General features: G+C 40.6%; 1 protein-coding gene across 4 annotated transcripts in view; it reads left to right on the plus strand.

Moving 5' to 3' along the window:
- The window catches only part of CTTNBP2 (cortactin binding protein 2), a 373947-nt gene that overhangs the window by 272885 nt on the left and 80761 nt on the right, over window positions 1–20301 (plus strand). For all 4 annotated transcript variants that reach the window (XM_029617221.1, XM_029617222.1, XM_029617223.1 and 1 more), the window contains 4 exons: window positions 3748–3843; window positions 6009–6088; window positions 13985–14071; window positions 14171–14270. In XM_029617221.1, coding sequence (XP_029473081.1) covers window positions 3748–3843; window positions 6009–6088; window positions 13985–14071; window positions 14171–14270 — 363 coding nt within the window. The remainder of the gene's footprint in view (window positions 1–3747; window positions 3844–6008; window positions 6089–13984; window positions 14072–14170; window positions 14271–20301) is intronic.

The raw sequence follows: 20301 nt of genomic DNA on the forward strand, positions 1-20301 counted from the left end.
CCCTCCCCAAAATAATTCCCGTGCCCTATTTAACAATACAATACAAATGCCCCTGACGATAAATCGGGGGCATTTGTATTGTATCGTGCACTCTAACGATTTAGAACGATTTTAAAATTATCTGACGATAATTTTAATCGTTCAAAAACAATTCACATCCCTAGTCTCCAATGCCTCTTCCACATGGGCTGCTCATTAGTCTGAGACTATTGTTAAAGCTACTATAAACCCTCCTCTGTTAGCAGCATGAGATGATTAGGACTGGTTGGTTGTACCAATACTCTCCCTCCCTGTCCCTGCCCATTATGAATCATTCGGTACAAGAAGATTATAATCATAAGATTTTAAATCCATTTCTGTTTTTCCAAGATGACCCAGGTCAGCATTTTCTCAGCAATTTTCAGCAGAAAAGCTATGTGATGTTTTACTAACTGACAAGTACATTTTAAAAGGTGCAGGTGCACGCCAATATTGCGCATTTGAACAAAAATACGCTCAATTTATATTGTTTGTGCAAGTACATACATAGCATTTGAAAGAGAGAGAGAGCCTCTTTTTAAGAGCCAATCCGACACTCTCTATATATCCCACTGTAAGAGGGGCACTTTCAACTCAGGGTGGGTTTTGGGGGGAGGGGCAGTGTTACAAGGGACTGCAGACACTTGTGCCTTAGGGAGACCAATGTAACACCACCCCCTCCAAAACCTACCCTGAGTTGAAAGTGCCCCTCTTACAGTGGGATATATAGAGAGTGTCAGACTGGCTCTTAAAAAGAGGCTCTCTATTATCTATTGAGGGGCCATGGTCAGCCTTGCAAAATTCCGGGGGTTCATGCGTACGTCTTGGCAATGCTTCTTATTCTTGATGCACACATCAGTATGAACATGCACACTTCCCAACATCTTAAAATTTATGTTGCTCACACATGGTCCTCATACACATTTATGGGGCCCTTATTGCATGAACAATGCTTTTTAAATCTACCCGTGAATGAGCAGGTGGATAATTTTTAAGTCTTGCTAATGTTAATTTGTATCTAAGACTTAGGATTTGCTTGCAATGTTAACATCTAGGGATCCCCAGAGTAATATATTGTTTGTGTAAAGAAGCTCGAGAAGGCTTGCTTGCACTACTTTAAGAAGTTATGATATCTATGAAGAAAAGACGAATGGGAAACATTAGATGCAGTGCTAAAGACTTCCACATTTCTTTGAACAGAAATACAGATAAACAACAACAAATATAAGATAATACTTTTTTATTGGACTAATAATACATTCTTGACTAACTTTCTAGACTTAAGGTTTCCTCCTCTAGGTCCAGATTCTGGATAGCAATGGAGTTTCCTCTGTAAACTTGTTTATTGCTTTTAGTGGTCTCTCCTGTATGAATTTAGAGCCCATTCTTTTAAAATATCCATTCCAGAGCTCAAGAGGCAATGAGTACTTTTTTTTTTTTTTTTATCAGTGCCCCAGGTGGATGCTTCTATTTTGTCTATAATAAACTATAAAATGATAACAGATACTTCCGAGGCACATACTGATCCTAATGACCAGAAACAAAAGTTTTTAAAGAAACTGAATTTAATGTTGTTCAGTGTTGTTAAAAATGGCATCCTATAGTTCATTTACCGTAGGGGATAGTGGGAGTATGAGCTCTAAGTGCTGTGGTGTGGTTGACGCAGCCTCGAGGACGAACCCCCGAGGCCTCGACCAGCAGCTGGCGAACAGACTCAGTAATGGGCCAGACTGGAACGTCACCTGTGCCAGCCACCTTCCCCCTTGGGTTCTGCCAGCCACAGGACTTAGGCAGGGCCCTGGGATGGAGATCAATCATGGCTAGAATCCAGAGACAGGCCAGAGTCAGAGTAGGCAGCGAGCTTAACAGAGTCAGAGATGGGTCAAGGTTGGAGCAGGCAGCAAGCAAGAATATTTGGCTCTAGGCAAGTGATCGGCTTCAGGCAGTAGGCAAACACAGTCGGGTCCAGGCGGAAGGTCAGATCCAGGTGGCAGGCAGTCATGGTCAGGTCCATAGAAGAGGTCAAGATGCGGAGCAACAAGCCAAGGGTGGGCGTGGACACACAGAAGACAATGAAGAGGACAACAAGGAAGACAAGCTGGACAGACTGGGATGGAAGACAAGGCAGGACAAGGCTGGACGAGACTGGACTGGAAGGCAAGGCTGGACAAGACTGGACTGAAAGGCAAGGCTGGACGAGACTGGACTGGAAGGCAAGGCAGGACAAGGCTGGGATGGAAGGCAAGGCTAGATGGGGCTGAACTGAAAGGTAAGGGAAGGCAAGGTAACGCTGGAAAGATGAAGCAGGAACCAGAAATGCAGGAGAAGCAACATTTACTGCACAGGAATGCAGGAGATCCATTGCTAAGGTGAGGAAGGGAAGTCTGAGAGGCACACAAATAGGGCTGAAGCACTGACATCATTAATGGATGCCTCGGGGACTTTCCTGCCACGGGGCCCTTTAACTAGTGCACTGTCTGGCGCGCACGCACTTAGAGAGGATCCAGGGGAGTGGCTGAGATGGCGACATCCTGTGCTGCATGAGGAGAGCCTGGCAGCATCCTGCCGTGAGCTCCTGGCCAGCTGCATCAGTGTCAGGGGTGAGTCCAGCAGCTCACAGAGCCTTCCCACGAGCCATGAATCTTAACATTTACAGCTTCTTGCAACTGATACAATGTAAATAATGAAATATGTGTCATGGGTTATCACTTCAGACAGGATGTGTGTGTGTGTGTGTGTGTGTGTGTGTGTGTGTGTGTGTGTGTGTGTGTGTGTGTGTGCGCGCCTAATGAAAGTGGAGAGAAGACTCATACATTCCATTGTGATGGCAAGGTGCAGTGTCTGAGTGAGATTCTCAACCTCTGATGTACTGTAACTCTTGGGTTAGATTCCCTTAGAGTAGGACTTGGATAGGGTAGTTACTAGTTAGAGCTCTTTCATGGGTCAAGAATCATCTTTTGTGTATGTCTTTCTAGAACTTCAAGAAAACAATGCTTTAGAGATTCATAATTTGTCTTCCCTAGAGTCACAGTACTTTGATAGTCCTTTACTGGTTCACGTAGCCATAGGCTTTAATCAGTACCTTCTGCGGTACTTTGAACATATAAAATGGAACTGAACCTGTAGCTAAAGGTATGAAGGATGATTTCACGTTTTCTAGGTGTGTGTTTCAAAGGGATCTCAAACACCTGGTTCTGGGAATAGCTGCTAAAAGACACGTTTGGATTTGAAGAAGCCTTTCAAGCCATCAAGTATTTAGAAACAAAATGCCAGTATGTTAGTCTAGATTCATAATATGGTTTACAGAAGTGTGATTATCTAAATTCCACCTAGTTAAATATGGGAAGGTTTCTGTTTCTGTTATTTTTTTGTTTTCAGTGGCTCAGAGCTGGCTAGCAAAGGATAATGCTCCTCTCACTTATTATACTGAGGATTCCATCTGCTTAAGTTCAAAATGAGTTTTGCATCTCATACTTTTTTTTTTTTCAGCAGCAGAACTTTTGTATTTTAGCTTGATTTACTTGTGTTTTGGCATCTGCATAATGTGTACAAGCAGTTAAATGAAAAACTCGAAGCTTAAAAGTGTTATTGCCCTCTGCAATATTTAAACAGAAACTGAATTCATTTAATCTTGTAGCTGTATTTTTCTGTTCAGAGATGTAGGCATTTGTCGTTTTAGTCTATTTTTCTATGTTTTCAAGTATAGTTATTTGTTTTCTCAAAATATAGGTAGGACGTCATGGTCAGTGGGTCAGGCTTACCCCTTGTCACCATGGGATTCTCTGAAGGGGAACAGTGTTGAAGATGTAACTGTGTCTTTGCTCGGTAAAAACTTTCATTTCATTCATTTTTATTTGTAAAAAATGTTTAACCCACTCTATCTACAATTCTAGATGGGATACAAAATTGCATCCATATTAAAACTTAATAAGGTCAATTTTCAAAGCCATTTAGATGGATAACGTGTGAATTATCTTTCTAAATGGCTAGTTCTGAATATTCCCCCTTCTTATCCATCTAACAGTCTTTATCTGGCTAAGATGTAGTCGAATGAGAAAGGGGTGTGTTGGGGGTGTTCCGAGGAAGGGCAGAGTTAGGAGAATAACTTAACCGGCTAACTCCAATATTAGGAGCTAGCTAGAAAAGTGTTTTTTTTCCTAAATCTAGACGTGCCCAAGAGCAAATCTTCAGTTATCCATTAACGTATTCCTGCCTAGTGGATAACTTTAGTCTTAAGTGGCTAAATTCAAAATAATATAGCCAGTTAATTGGCAACGTGAGGCTAAGAAAAAAAAAATTATGAGCCTGCTGGCCTTAACAGGTCCCCCCTCTTCCCTCCCACGAGGCCCTGCTGTGTCGAGCCTTCAGTCCCACCCCCCACCCCCTCCCCAATCTCCCTCCAACTAAAACTATGAAAAATCTCAGCACTGAGATCAGTTCTGGTCTCTCCCTCTCACCCCTCCTTCTCTCTCCCTGCGCCTGGGTCCACTGGAAATTTGAAAAAGTTAATAAGTTCCAGGGCTCTCATCCTTCCCCCCCACCCCAACCTTTACTCTCCCCGTATCGTAAATTTAGGTTTGACCTCAGCCCAGATTGCAGTAGTGGTTTACAGTAATCCAGGCCCAGCACTTCCGCCATTGCTAAGCATCTAAGATGGACGTGCAGACTTCCATCGTAGCTGCTCAGCGACAGCACAGAGGGCAGCAGAGGCTGCAGTCGCGATCCAGGCTGAAGATAAACCTACATTTAAGGTGCCAGGAGGGTGGAAGGGTGAGAGTTGGGGTAGGGGGAAGGAGGGTAGTCCTGGAATTTACCAATATTTTCTCATTTCCACTGGATTGGGTGTGGTGGGCTGGGGGAGGGGGAAAGTCTAGGACCTGCCCCAGCGCTGAGATTTTCCCCACTATTAGATGGAGGGGGATGAGGGGAGGGTTGCAGGCTCGGCCTGAAAAGGCTGAGCATTTGGTCCTCAGGTGGAAGGAAGAAGGGGGGGGGGGGGGATAATCTGTCAGGGCGAGTAGGCCCGTGATTTTATTTTTAACCTCACTTTGCCACTTAATCAGCTGTATTCCAGTTTTGTTTTAAAGTCATCTGGCTACAGTCAACCGGATAATTTTAATCGGGGAACATTCAGTGGGACGTTTATTCCACTGAATATCCAGGACACATTATCCGGCTAACTGTAGCCAGATAACTTGTCTGCTAACCGGTTTACTGAATATTGGGCCCAATAGGTCCTTCACATTTTCTAGATAGGCTAAATTCTGGCTTCTGAGCACTGCAGATGGAAAATGCCAGGCCCAGTCTGGGATTGTCTGGAGTTAGTTCTGCTTCCTGATCACAATCCGTGATTAGAGTTTAGCATCCCCAATTTTTTTATATATATATATGTCATCAATAACATTTTTAATTCTGACTTTTAGGATTGCTAAAGCACAATCATGAGTTACCCCATCCTGTAAAATACCCAAATCATAGCTCACATTGGGAATTGCAATCTTCATGCACCCCATTCCCCCTCCACCACCACCACCAAATCATCCCATCACCATTCTATATAAATAAACCACTGTTTGCGTGATTGAGTTTTGCATGCTCTATTGCTGGTTCTTGTTGATTCATCTGCTTATCTTCAGAAAGTAATTAAGCAGTAGATTGGCATAATTAGACGATAATGTGATCCCTGGAGCATTACCGGGCCCAAAATAGCACTAATCTACAGTCGTGATTATTCGAGGAGACCCTTCTCTCCCCTCCCTACTCCCAATGGCCTCGGTGACCTCATTAGAACAATAAGTTATTCTTGGATCTGCTTAGAATATTTAAACAACCATTCTGGCACAGGTGTTGAGAGTCTGCATACTTCCTTAGCTTGTCAGCAGAGCTGATCAAAGCAGACTTTTTGCTTACCTTTTTGGGTGTGTTGTTTTTATCTGATTAAAGAATTGTAAGCACTCTTTCTAAAACGCAGTAATGGTGTGTTTTTTTAGGTCCTCAAGAAGGCTGCTTGCACAGTGTGACGTATGCATCTATGATCCCTCTACCGGCACTGGAGAATTTTCTTCGACTGGTAAGCTTTCACAAACAAACTATGTTCCACACCTAGCCAAGTCACTCCTTTACATGACCTTTAAACGTTTTATAGTATGGAAGCACTGGTTAATTTCCTGATAAACCACTGCAGGTGGGAAATAGTTGCATTCTTTCTCTAACACTGATGAAATTCTGGACTTTATTCCTGGTGCTAAATGTATTATGTAACAGAAACAGATGTTAGCAGCATCTATTGACATACTTGATCTTAAACGAGCCTACCAAAGGACACATTTCTCTATTTTCTGTAAATAGGTTTTCAATGACCTTACATACTATTGTATTATTCATGAATGATCCATGAATACCTACAAAGCTGTTATTCATCATTGTTGTTGTTCTTGTGCTACTTCTACTCCACAAAAGCATCATCGCTACTCACTTTAAGTGAATTCCAGGATCTGTGCTGAAAACACGATCTACACATTATCCTGCCAGGCTTGACTGGCTGTGAACACTTGTACTGAGCATTACTTGAAATGTTTTCTGGCAAAGGCACAATGGGGCCAATGCAATAAAACCCTTGCTAAAATTGGAGTTAGAGTTTAGCACATTAAAGTAAGTTTTCCCCGCCAGATGCTGGAAGCTAATGACATGTAAATAGATCAGAAGTAAAAAATCCTGCTAAACAACTATTTTTACTCCACTCCTATTTTGCATTTCATTCCCTGAAAACCCCCAAAAAAAAAAAATCCAAGTTCCCAACCTCCTCAATATGAGCTCTTTGCCCAGCAGCCATGGTTTTCGAGCTCCCTTCCCCGGCAGTTACCTTAAGTGTCAGGCAGGTATTATTAATTTATTCACTTCTCCACTGCCTGGCAATTGGTCTCTCCCCTGTCAGTTGTCAGTGAAAGGACCAATCCCCTTTCAGAAGGCTGTCCTTTAAGTATTCTGAAAGAGGATTGGTCCTTTCACTGACAGCTGATAGTGGAAGGACCAGATGGCTGCCAGTGAAGGAGCAGTCCTGCTGGGGGAGGTAAGGTGTATCTGGCTGGGGTTGCCTGGGCGGGGGGGGTGGGGAATTTGGAGTTATTCCCCGATTAAAATTATCAGGTTAAGTTAGAACGTTCCGGTCTGGCCCGGCTGATTTTTTTTTTTAAGGTGAAAGTGGAGATTTGGGAATGGAGGGAGGACTCACTGGCCGACCCAGCCTGACCCAACCTTGTTTTATGCCCTCTTGTCTAAGTTTAACAGTAAAAGGAGGCATGCTAGGAAGCTCCCCATTCACGCATCTCCTTGTATTGCAGGGTAATATCTAATAAGGCTTATTACCCTGCAATTAGCATGAGACACACTAATCTTGCCACAAGTTTTAACTCCTGTTACCACAGATTTTTCCAGCACTAAATCCCATTATATATCGGGGTTAGGTTGGCTTTGAAAAACCCATGTTAAAACAAGAGCTAAAACTCAAGGTAGGATCAGTGCGACTTACTACATTGGCCCCAGTGTAGATGACATCTGGGGCTGCTTCATTAACAGCCATCTAGAAGATGTTGCTTCTCCCCAGTAAGCCTGTCTTCAGATTACACAGTTAATTCTACATGTAGTAAGTAAGAAGGTCATTTTTAAACAGCCTGCAGAAGAAAGTCCACAAAACCATGTGCAAATTATACCAATTTTCAAAGCACATTTATGCATCTAAGTCCATTATAAAAATGATCTGAAATAACGCACACAAACTCACTTGCACATGGTTGTGCCTACCCTCTGCAGGATGTAGCTTGTGTGTAATTAATGCACACACTTTTTGAAGTCAAAAGTATGCACATCAATCTCAACTCCAACCCCAGCTCTGCCCCTTCTGAATGTCTATCTTTTGTGTGCATAAAAATATGTGCAAAATCGGATTACAAACGCATTTGTATGTGCACAAACCCAGGGCAAATTTTATAACGAGCCATTTACAGGCATAAACCCATGCATTATGGGCCTGATTTTAAAAAGCATTTACTCGAGTAAAACAGGGTTTTACTCGAGTAAATGCACTTTACTTGAGTAAGTGGGCTTTTGAAAATTGCTATAATATATGCCATTGAATTGTCCATAGGATTTACTTGTGTAAGTGCATTTTACTCCAGTAAATGGCTTTTGAAAATTGCTACAATAGTAGTTACATTTAAATGTGTAACTCCTTTTGAAAATTACCCCCTATGCACATAAATGGCTTTGAAAATCAGCCCCCAAATGCTATAAAACCTTTGGGGTAGATTTTAAAAAGCATTTACTCGAGCAAAACTGGTTTTTGCTCGAGTAAATACACTTTACTCAAGTAAGTGGGCTTTTCAAAATTGCTACAATATATGCCATTGAATTGTCCATAGGATTTACTCAAGTAAGTGCACTTTACTCGAGTAAATAGCTTTTGAAAATTGCTACGATAGTATGTCACATTTACATGCATAACTCCTTTGAAAATGACCCCCTTTATGTCACGAACTTATGATTTGCTAGTGCTGAGGGGGTAGTCAGACTCAGTGGTAATGTTTCACATTTGGTGTCGTGAGTGAACGTGGACATTTCTAAGTAGTGGGGCAAGCCAAAGACTGAAGCCTGTGATTCAGCAACACAAACCTCAAATATGAAACCATCCTCCCACAAAGAAAGGGACAGTCTTATCTGAGGGGTGGTTGGTAGATTTGGCTTTTATTTACTTATTTTTTAAAATTTGATTACCTTCCCCCCTTTCCCTCTATTAACATCAAGGCAGGGTACAATGAAAAACAACATGTTAAAATATTAAAATAGCAAGACCAACAAACATACATTAATAACAAAATAGAAGAGTTCAGTAACTGCACAACAAACTAACAACAGGTAAATACTGGTATAACTGTAGTTTAGTCAGAATGAAAGAAAAAACAACTGAAAAAGATATCTTCATATCCAGCTAGCTTAACACATCCTGCAGGATGTGCAAAATAATCATTGACCCTTTGAAAATGTGTAAGGTCTTTTATATTTAAATAAAACAAAACCCTGCATAAAATGTTGGTGAAGCCCCCATGGCATTATGGCTTTTCTGTGGGAGTGTATATGTTTTGTACTTATTATTTTGTTTACTTTTTTAAAAAATCGTAACAATTTTCACGGTGTCGTTGATTGTTGATTGGCTGCTTCAACATATTCTGTAGGATTTGTTAAGCTAACTTGACAGGATGAGCTCTTTTTTTTTTTTTTTTTTTTTTTTTGCTTTTCTGTCTAAATGTTGCTTTTTGCCAGTAGTGAATGATGTGTCTAGCTACACGCAACTCAAAAGTTATCCAGACAAACCCTGAGTTTTCAATTTCCTGCCCCAAGAGGCTGAATGGAATTTTACTCGGATAAAAGGTTACTTGGGTAATATATAGCTGGACAAAAAGAGGCAAGACAGAGGGCATTCTGGAGATGGGGCTTTATTTTAGCCAGGTAGCATTGATATTGAGCACTACCCAGCTAAACCTGGTTAGAGGAAATGCTGACCTAAATATACCTGGAGAGCTTTATCCAGGTAAAGTTATCTGAGTATATTGAGTGGCAAACTTACCTAGGCAGGTCCTGCTGATTACCCCAGAGAAAGCTGCCCAGATAATTTTATCTGGCTATATTCCTGTTTGCTGCCTTGCTAAATTTTAACCTCATGGTAGTCTGCTTTTATGTTCTGTGTTTATTTTTGACTGGAGTGCCCTCTGCTGGTGCATTATATGCTGTGTCATTTATTTATTTATTTATTTAACAGTTTTTTATACCGACCTTCATAGTAATAACCATATCGGATCGGTTTACATTTAACAGGGAATAACTGGAGTAACAATTCAAGTAAACGAGAGCTAAACAATAGGAGGGAATAAGTCAAAGTTACAATCAACAGGGAAAGAGAACTTGGAAGCTTGCGACAAGCTGGAAGGAAGATAAGGCAGGAGAAATATAAAGTGTTACCGTAGAGTGTACGGTTAAATGCTTAATAGGTGCTTTAACCTGGAAGAGTCAGAGTCCATTCTTGAGTAGAGACTGAAGGTCCACTATAATTTCTGGAAAGTCTGTCAAACATAGTGACCAGCTTCATCGCTTCATACTCCTTCTGCTTCTGTGTCATAAGATGCTCCAACAATGTGCCCTGAGTCCTGACTGCTTAGGAGTCTGAGGATGATAAAATAAATTAGATACACTTCCTTAACAGAAGAAGGTTAACTTTCAAACCAATGCACATGACATATACACACTTATTTGGCCATGAGTAGATATCCACAAGTATTTTATAACCTGCACATATTATATGTGCACATTTAATAAAATATGCATATTTCTATCCTGTATTGTATGTGCATATGTATGCTTATGCGTGAATACATGCAATACATTGAAACCACATATACAGTATTAAATCAATGAATGCACTTAAGTTTCCTACTTATTGTAGAAATACATATACACATATTTTATGTGCAAAAGTAAAGTAGGACTTACTTGTGTAAGTTGGCCAATTTTAAAACATGCATGTGTAAATGAAAGTTTACCAGTTGTTCCACCAGTTCAACCAGTCCTCCTTCATTTCATCTATAACTTTGTGGTTCTTCAGCCTGAATGCCCCACAGTTCATCCAGACCTCCCACCCAGTCAGTGCTACACAATATGGGCTAGATTTTCAAAGGGTTGCGCGTGTAAGATACGCGCGCAACCCCCGAACACCTACCCCTGCCTCCCCCTGCGCGTGCCGAGCCTATCTTGCATGGGCTCGGCGGCGCGCGCAAGCCATCCCGGGGCTTGAAAAAATGGGCATTCCGGGGGCGGGGCTGTGGGTGGGGCGCCGGCCCTGGGGCGTTCTGGGGTGGGACCCAGGCCTCCGGAACAGCCACTGGACTGGGGGATGGAGAGCCGGTGCGCGCAAGTTACGCCTTCCCAGAAGCAGGCGTAACTTCTTCAATAAAGGTCAGGGAGAGGGTTTAGTTAGGGCTGGGGGCGGGTTAGATAGGGGAAGGGAGGAGAAGGTGTGGGGGGGGGGGCGGAAGGAACGTTCCCTCCTCGGAGGGAACGGAGGCAGGCTGCTCGGCTCGGCACACGCAGGTTGCGCAATTGTGCATCTCCCTGCGCGCGCCGACCCTGGATTTTATAACATGTGCATGGTAGCGCGCGCATGTTATAAAATCGGGCATAGATTTGTTCACGTCGGGTTGTGCGAACAAATCTACACCCGCGCGCATGTTATAAAATCTGGCCCTAAACGTGTAATATCACTTCTGCCAGATAATAAGCGGGTATAAAAATACACGAATAAGTTGGTAAATGTATGCACTTGTCTTTTAAAATAGCAACTTAGGTGCATAAATGTTGGCCCCACCCTGGAACTCCCCTAGACCACCTTTTGACATGGATATATGTGAGCTCGATAGTGAAATACTCGCATATTTTCAACTTACATAATATGTAACTAGAGGTTACTTACATTCATATATGTTCATTTTTATGCAAGTAACATTTTGAAAATTCACCCCTTACTTTTTTTTAAATAATCAGCTTTGTGAAAAGCTAGTGGGCAGCAAGCCTTTTTATTTATTTATTTATTTATTTATTTATTTATTTACTTACATATTTTTGTATACCGACTTTCCTCAAAAAGAATCAAGCCTTTGTAACATGTTCTAGTTATTCAGAACATAACGAGATAACCACATTGGTTAATGCTGCTACAGCTGTAGGCCAGAGCCTTTGGTTTGTTATATAACTTGGCTGATAAAATGGGCGTTTGATAGAAACTGAGCATTCAATGACTCAGCCCACAGGTAAGTTTGTTTCTTTGCAGTGGTTTCTAGTGGGTTTTGTGAGCTACAGAAAAAGAAATATTGCTACCTTCCTAGCGTGTAGCAGATGGACTCAGGACCAATGGGTATAGTCTGCTCCTGATAGCAGTTGGAGACGGATCAGATTTCAATCTGAAGTCAGCCCTAGTACATATACCCCTGCAGGATGCAATGCTCCTCAGTATTTTCCGTCTCCATAGCAGTTTGGGACTCTATACATGCTTGCACAGCGTTAAGAGGATTCTAACCAAAGAAATCCAAAACAAGAAGAAATCCTACCTCTGCAGTAATGAATATGGCATATCCATTACAAATAAAGCTTTCTTGGTTTAAGAAAAGCTAAGGTGAACAGGCCATTTGTACATGATCTCCTTCTAGCTCTCAAGTCAATTTTATATTTAATTATGTTGTTTGGAGCACTTGATTTTTTTGTAACAAAACCTCCTTCACGCTTCCTTATTCTTTTTTCACTGTCAATGTATTCTGGCTCTAACAGAACCATGACTTCTGTTCTGATGATCAGGCCACGCCTGATGCCTTTAGCCCCATGTCATATTCTTTACTTCCCTAGATCTCTTTGTAGGAGCACAGATGTCAGCGTCCACCTTCCTGCTCCTAACTTGGACTTTCTCTGTGTGTCAGACCCTTTCTTTAATATTTCTCTCTTGTGAATGTAGCAGGATTTTTGTCCATCGCCCAGTTTGGTTTAATATTACAGTTGTCCATTGCTCTTCTGGCTCTTTGTTATTTTCATGCATGAGTTTGATTTTCCACTTTTACTGCTTCTCTGAAAATTCTGGGTGATATCAATAATCCAGCGACCTGCTCTCTCGCGCAACTTTTTTTTTTCTCTCTCTGAGTGATTCTTACAGTCTCTCTCATCTTATTCATAACTCGGGTCACTGGCCTTGCTTTTCTTTTGACATTTTTTTCTTCTCTAAACAATCCCACTCACTTTTCTGATGTGTTTGCTGAAACTTCTAATTCACCCAGGCCGTTTTCCCATCTTTATTTCCTCCATCTGTTGCTATATCATGTTCCCCTTTTAGTCTTTATCCCCTTTCCAAGATGAAGGAATCATCTTATATTATAATGAGGAACTGTAGAGAGACTGCATTTATAGATTTGTTTTTGGAAGTTTTTTTTCCCATGAATTTTGATTTGTTTAATGTTTGTTTCATTTCTTTCTTGTGAAAAAAAGTAATCAAACATTAAAAAAAAAAAAAAAAAGGAAACAGGGCCTTCCAAGGCCTCCCATCCTTACCTGGCCTTTACCCAGTCTGTTGGGGATTCGCTGACGAGATCTATGCCCAGGCTTCAGCGTCCATGTGCGAGCGCCAGCAAATGACCGGCGCACGCACATGGACGCTGACTGCTCACAGTATTTCTCATTCTATTTTTTTTTTCACTTTGGTCAATCTGTCCTGCTAATAGTTATCAATTTACTCTTTTCCACCTCAGACTTGGGTTTGTCTTCCATTTTTATTCTCCTGGATCTCTTTGCAGTTTTGGTATAGTAGATCATTTTATTCTTTTCTCTGAGTCACCTGAAGAGTGGAATCGGGGAGGGAGAATTTAAAAAATCAGAGGGGGTGGCCATAACAACTGTTACCCTAAAAAAGGTATAACTGCTATAAATAAAACATAATAAGAAACTTAGAAATAATCGTTAACAATATAGCTGGCCAACAACTGGGCAAGCTGATGTTTTGAGCAGCATAATTTTAGTAGATTGTCTTGTAAAATTTAAGAAAATTCTGTCTGTAAAAGCAGCATCTCCAGACTATGACTTTCCCATTTATTAAAATAAAATGTTAAAGCCAGTAGCATTAGGTAATGATACTGCTTGCTGCGTTCTATTGGTCTGAGGACATTAGTACTCTAACGCAATCACAGATCTTGTACATATCTCGACAGTATTTAACATCTTCTTTCAGCCTCAGGTTTCGGCAGTCACTGAAATGTTGTCTAATGTTGTAATTTTGAAGATTTCAGTAACCAGTTGGGATTTTAGGTCTTGAGTGCCATTTTTTTTCCAATACTTGAATTCCAGATGTGAAGAGTTTTCAGATAAATGTCTAAATTTTTATATCTAGGTTGAACAGTATCAAAATGTCATCTTTCATGGCCCAGAAGGAAGTTTGCAGGACTACATAGCACATCAGATAGCTCTTTGTATGAAGGTAATGAATTGAATTCTGTACTGCCAAAGTACGTAGCTTTGGAAAATGAACATGGCCTGTCTGTGAACTGATACCAAAAATGCTATATGTTTTACACAGCACAAGCAAGAGGCTCAGGGCTTCCACTGTGAAATAGTTAGAGCTGCAGTAGATGGTGATTTCTCCAAGGAGCAGCTCGTGGAATTATTCATCAGCAGTGGTAAGTTAAATTTCAACTGATATGATTTTTATTATTATATATTTATTCCCAATTCTTTCTTTTTCATGTGCTCCCTGATCCCATCTGGCATGTGCAAGCAACACTTCAACTCTTATTGGACAATATGGCGGCTGATGTCATTTTCATAACTAGAAGACATAGAGGGCAATATTAAAAGCATTTTTATTGGATGAAAGTATGTTTACCGACATAAAAAGGCACTTTGAAAATTGTCTCCCTGCCTTGCCCAGTGCAGATAAAGTATGGATCAGGGAAGCTGAAGTACATGAGAAGATTTAATTTTCAAATCTCCATGTCTAATTTCTGGGGTGTACTTTGCACCTATTCCCAAGTAGGTGCAAAGTGCACAGGTACAAAAGTACCTGCATTGTGTGTGCCACGGGGATTTTCAAGGAGAAATTCTGTGGGTTTTCAAAATTGTTTTCTCTATTTTTAATGATACTAGCAAAATAAACAGATTGAAGTACTTTGTTATTGTCTTGGACATTTTTAACAGGATAATTTCATTACTTTTGAGGGGAGAGGTTTGTAGAAATTAGCATCAGAAAATTCATTATAGAAGTTAACTTGTTTTTTTACCAAACTCAATACATTTGTGACTAGCTTTCAAAAATGCTATTACTACTACTACTGCTACTAGATGTATGCAGTGCCATACAGATACACATAAGACACTCCCTGCTCCATGGAGCTTGCAGTCTAGTGAAGACAAAGATACATGATAAACAAGAGCCTACAAGAAATGTATTTATTACAGGGATGTGCTTAAGGTTTAAAAGCAGCCTTGAAAATTGAATTTTTAGACAATTTGAATATGGCCAGAGAGGAAACCTGATGAATTGACTCAGGAATTCTGTTCCAAGCATATGGCGCAGCAAGGTGGAAAGCAAGGAGTTAGCAGTTGATGAAAAGAGCACAGATAACAACTTGCTTCTGAACAGACTTCATGAGGAAGAATGTAGGGAGAGGAAAGATAGGTAATGAGGAACTGTAGAGTAACTGCATTTATAGGCAAATAAGAGAAGCTTGAATAGTATGCAAACATGGAAAAAGAGCCAATGTAGTGACTTGAGAAGAGAGTTTTGTGGCAAAATGGGAAACTTTGTGCCTGTTAAGATTTCTTATTTGCACTGATGCTATTTTATTCCCCTAGTAAGATCTATTTTCCCTTTCAATCCTTGAACTGACATGCAGGTGGCAACCTAACTCCTGCTATACTCTGCAGTTTCTTTCAGCTATGACTTAAAAGGTTAACTTTCATGTACTCTAAAGTGAGGCTTGGAATCCATCCAGTTTACACAAGGTAGTATAATATTGCCATATTTCTGTATTATTGGTCTTGAAGCTGGTGTTTTAGGATTTCATTGGTTATACAATATCAATCTCTGAGAGACCCAGCTGAAAATTTGCCAGAATTCTCCAGTCTTGCATCAAAAGGTCTAATGCATAGCGGTAACCTGTATGGAGTGCCAGTTACAACGCTAAACAGCAGCAGTACAATTGCATCAGGGCTTCAAAAAAGCATTAGGTAGCCAACACTACAATGGATTGTAACCATGCTTGGGATAGATATGAAAGGAGGGTTGAGAGATCAGGTGGAAGATCCAAGGGGGAGCTAGGTATTGGATTGCATTTGGGAACATTGGAAGACCAAGATATTCTCTTCCCGAATCAATTCGGATTTAGGGACCATTGTTCAGCTGAGACATTACTCCTCTCTTTAACGGACTTTGTTTTACAAGGGTTTGATGTGGAAAAATCTTATCTTCTCGTGCTAATCGACTTAACAGTCGCTTTTGATACTGTGGACCATACCCTGTTGTGCCAGCAGCTGAACAATATTGGAACTGAAGGCAGTGTTCTCAAATGGTTCTCTTCCTTTTTATCTAATAGAACATTCCAAGTCAAATTGGGCAATCACATATCTGATACTTTCCATATCAATACAGATGTCCCTCAAGACTCAGCACTCTCGGCAACACTATTCAACATTTATATGATCCCACTACACAAATTACTGGCAGATTTAGGAATTACAGTCTTCCTGTATGCTGATGACATACAGTTTTACATTCCATTCTCCAAATTAGTAGAAAATACAATATCAACACTTTCAACCTATATGAAAGCAATACAGCAGGAACTATCGCAACTTAAACTAACATTCAACCCTAAAAAGACTGAAATCATTTGGTTAAGTAGAAACTCATTGATAGCTAAACCACTGGCTCTAGACCTGGGTAATATTCAAATTACTCCCTCAAATCAAGTACGGGATTCTCCAAAATACTCGAAAAAATAATTAATAGACAAATTACAGAATACATAGAAGACCACAATATTTTCTCATCTTCCCAGTTTGGTTTCCGTAAACACCATAGCACAGAAACCCTACTTATCTCCCTCTCAGAAAACATACTCAAAGCCCTGGACAAAGGACAACCCCACATACTCGCACTTCTAGATATATCTGCGGCATTCGACACAGTCAATCACAAAATACTCATTAAACGCCTCAAGGAAATTGGCATCACAGACAACGCCCTTCTATGGTTGCAGTCTTACTTACATGACAGGAGCTATAAGGTAAAAATCGGCCGCAATGAATCCAAACAGGTCAAGCTATCTCAAGGAGTTCCACAAGGCTCATCCCTATCATCAACCCTTTTTAATATCTACCTCATACCCCTCTGCATACTGCTCTCCAAACTGGGCATCCAGCACTTCATATATGCAGACGACGTACAGATACTCATACCTGTAACAGACTCTATCACTAATGCCATGAAGACTTGGAACTCTGCTTTGTCTGACATAAACAAATTACTTACTGACAACTTTCTGGCACTCAACACTAACAAAACTGAACTACTCATCCTCTCTCCCCCCAGCATTCCCACACTCAACCTTTCTTCCCCCCTGCCACCAGGCTACCCCCCCACCCAATTCGTCCGCAGCCTAGGCATATGGATAGACAACCACTTTAACCTCAAAAAATTCATTTCCAACACCATAAAGAGCGGATTCTTCAAACTCCATACCTTGAAGAGAATCAAACCACTCTTACACACATCTGACTTCCGAACAGTACTGCAGTCTATGATCCTATCCAAACTGGACTACTGCAACACTATTCTACTAGGCCTCCCAAAAAATACCCTTCAACCGTTACAGCTCCTACAGAATGCTGCCGCCCGCATTCTCACAAATACTCACCGTCACGACCACATCACCCCAGTCCTTAAATCCCTACACTGGCTCCCAATAACCTCCAGGATAATCTATAAATCCCTCACACTCATACACAAAGCCATTCACAACCAAAACATGCACTGGTTCCCTGAACATCTCCACTTCCACAGCACAACCAGACCAACTAGAAAACAGCACCAAGCCAAACTCCTGACACCCTCCCCCAAAGTCATCAAATATGCCACGATCAGAGAAAGATCATTCATTATAGCAGGCACGTCCCACTGGAACAAAATGCCACCCCACCTACGCCAGGAACCTTGCCATAAAAAATTCAAACAGAATCTCAAAACCTGGCTCTTCAAACTAGCATACCCCGACTAACCATCCACGCCCTAAGTTACATACCCGACCCTCACGCCCCCCCCCCCCCCCCCCCCCACGGACACTCCTCTAAATGAACCTTACTACCATGACCCCCATCAACCCCAACTACCTCAACCCCACCCCCTCCCACTTCCCTATTCCTCATTCCTCCCACCATCCCCTCCTCCTCCTCCCAACCCATCAACCCCATCCTCCCCCTACCCCCCCATATCTGCCTACTTACCTGCCACCTTGTGAACAATTAAAGAACCTATTTTCCTTCAACCTCCTTAAGAGTCACCTCTCCTTTCCCGCCCTCTTCCCTATCTCCTTGTAAATAGTTAAAGAACCTCTTCTCCCCTACTCTCCTCAAGAGTCTTCATCTGAATAATGAACAGAAATTCAACTTGTAAATAGTTAAAGAACCTTTTTTTTTTTTTCCTAATGTTTATCTATCCTTATCTATTCTAAATTTTGTAAAGCCTGTTGCTACGTTACGTTACACTGTGAACCGAGGTGATGTTTTTAATGTGCCCCGGTATATAAAAAATTCTTAAATAAATAAATAAATAGGTATCCAGCTAGATGAGAAGCTTACTTTGAAAAAGCACATCAATAAATTAATTAATACAGGTTATGCCAAGTTGCGTATGTTACATTGGATGAAACCTTTATTAACTTTTGAAGACTTCAGAACTGTATTGCAAACTCTAATTTTCTCAAACCTAGACTACTGTAACTCCTTAATTCTCAGTCTTCCCGGATGCCTTCTAAAACCATTACAAATAACATAAAAGCTTCAGCAAGGTTTTTGTTAGGATCCAGGAAATTTGATCACATTACACCCTCGCTGATTTCACTATACTGGCTGCCAGTACAAGCCCGAATCTATTTTAAAGTATTAACGCTAATATTCAAAATCATTCATTCTAGTAACATCAGTTTGATAGGTGTGACATTACAACCATACACACTACAGTGAACACTAAGATCCCAAAATAAAGGACTACTGATTGTTCCCACAATACGAAGCACACACCTGATGCATGTAAGAGATCATGTGTTTTCGATAATGGACCAAAACTTTGGAATTCTTTACCTGAAATGTTACGTTTGATTCCAGATAGAAAGAGATTTAAATGTGAACTAAAAACGTGGCTAAAAAATGCATACAACCTAACTTAAAACATCAGAATGTAGAGATCTACAATAACAAGTAGGATAAGACATACTATTTGATCCATGAGAAACAAATTGAAAGATTGTAAGAATCTCAATACAACGCACAGAATAATATGTGAAATTTGTTATTTTATTTTATTTATTTCTATACTTCACGTCGTATGTCCTTCATCTTTAATTAATATGTATTTGAACAATTCAATTGATAGATGTTATGCCTGTTTATGAATACTTCTTATGTAATCCGACATTATTTTCTGATTTATAACTATGAATGTTATTATTGTAAACCGCTGTGATCTTTACATGGAACAACGGTATATAAAATGTGTAAATAAATAAATAAATAAATAAATAGATAGATATTTTTGATAAATAAAAATGCCAACACAGGACTTCCAAGACCAAACTACAGAAAATGGGGCCTATTTCCTTTAAACAAATAACATTGTGGACTCTTTAATGAGACACACTTAAATTCCTCATATTATATATGCTTGTTTTATTTGAAATTAAAAAAAAATAATTGTAAAAAGGTTACTTTGTGGAGACCAGTGATTATAATATATATCAGAGTTTTCGAGTGGTGAGAGTGCTTTAAGCCATTAGTGAATCCTCCATGCATTCCCATGACTGGAAACATGGGTCCATTACCGGCATTGGTAATGTACTCACCTTAGTTGCCATGCATTTCTGAACCCCCAGCTCATGATCTAATGGGGCTATTAGACTCAATTATTAAATCCTCCCTACAAAGGAACAGTTTCTTCTCCTGAAGCCCCTTTCAAACCTACCCCTACCCTAAGGCAAAAATCAACACCCCCCAGCAGCCCTCTCCTGAGTTCCCTGTCTTATTCTAAGTATTCTGTAGGATAGGAGCAATGCTCAGTCGATCCTGCTTAACTGGCACTGAAATTCCAAATGGCACTTGCTGACCAGAAGCTCCCCTTTGTCCTACCAGGGAAGGTTAACTACATCTCACAGTCTGCATTAAACCATTTAAAATTAATGAGTTATTTTACATGCATTTGCCTATGATGCAGCTGATTAATATTTACCATGATTGAGGGAAAAGTTTCAGCGTTATCCATAATGCTTAGGTAAGCATTACCAATAACGCATATTAACACATTCATGACATGCATTAAGCATCAAATTTGGAGATCAACGCAATAACGCAGCATAGTAAGTTCATCCCAACAGGGGTTATCAGTATTAAAATACTTGGCTCTAGGACTGGTCTTATTAGCCACCTACACATCCACAAATC

The sequence above is a fragment of the Rhinatrema bivittatum genome, chromosome 9 (assembly GCF_901001135.1).
Source record: "Rhinatrema bivittatum chromosome 9, aRhiBiv1.1, whole genome shotgun sequence".
Lineage (NCBI taxonomy): Eukaryota > Metazoa > Chordata > Amphibia > Gymnophiona > Rhinatrematidae > Rhinatrema > Rhinatrema bivittatum.